Here is a 631-nt window from a genome sequence, read left to right as displayed (position 1 = left end):
GGGGACAGACAGGGGACAGGGGACAAGGAGAGAGTATTTAATATACATGACCCTTTAATGAAAGACTCAAGCCAAAAGTGTATAAGGATCACATGAGGTGTGATTGTTCGTATACTGCACACCAAGGCCTGTAACTAAATCCACGATGTTCCACTTTAAGGATTGCTCTGGTAAGACTGGAAATTCTGCCGGATTCCCCTTAATTTGCCAGATTTCCGTACCCTTCCGCTTTCATTGTGTTGGAATTTTACATTATTTGAATATTGTGATTGGTTTAAAGAAATGCCGATAAACCAGACCCTCCTCCGCGGTGCTGTGGAGGAGGGTCTGGCTACGGGAGACTGGCTCATTACCAACTCTGCAGCTGGTCCAGGCCCGTGAGCAGCGGCCCCCCGATGGCGGCGATCTGCTGCCGGCGCTTCCAGTCCTGCAGCTCGGGGCTGAGCTGCGACGTCATCAGGTCGTCGATCTCCTTAATCACGACATCCATCTTTGACAAGATCTCCTGACAAAGGCATGCATAAGAAAACAGCTGTGATGGTTCATGAACTGTAAGGACCATATGTATAAAGTTTGTATTTGTTCACTGATGAGGTTTAATGATTTGGTGGAGACGCCCCCCCCCCCCCGT

General features: G+C 49.0%; 1 protein-coding gene across 1 annotated transcript in view; it reads right to left on the bottom strand.

Annotated features, from left to right (window-relative positions):
* The window catches only part of stat4 (signal transducer and activator of transcription 4), a gene marked incomplete in the record, with an annotated part of 41,182 nt that overhangs the window by 28,970 nt on the left and 11,581 nt on the right, over positions 1-631 (bottom strand). The window contains 1 exon segment of the mRNA XM_032530232.1: positions 354-505. Coding sequence (XP_032386123.1) covers positions 354-505 — 152 coding nt within the window.

This window comes from Etheostoma spectabile, chromosome 11, assembly GCF_008692095.1.
Source record: "Etheostoma spectabile isolate EspeVRDwgs_2016 chromosome 11, UIUC_Espe_1.0, whole genome shotgun sequence".
NCBI classification, from domain to species: Eukaryota; Metazoa; Chordata; class Actinopteri; order Perciformes; family Percidae; genus Etheostoma; species Etheostoma spectabile.
Note: the sequence above shows the minus strand (reverse complement) of the source record. Positions and strands in the feature narration are given on the sequence as shown.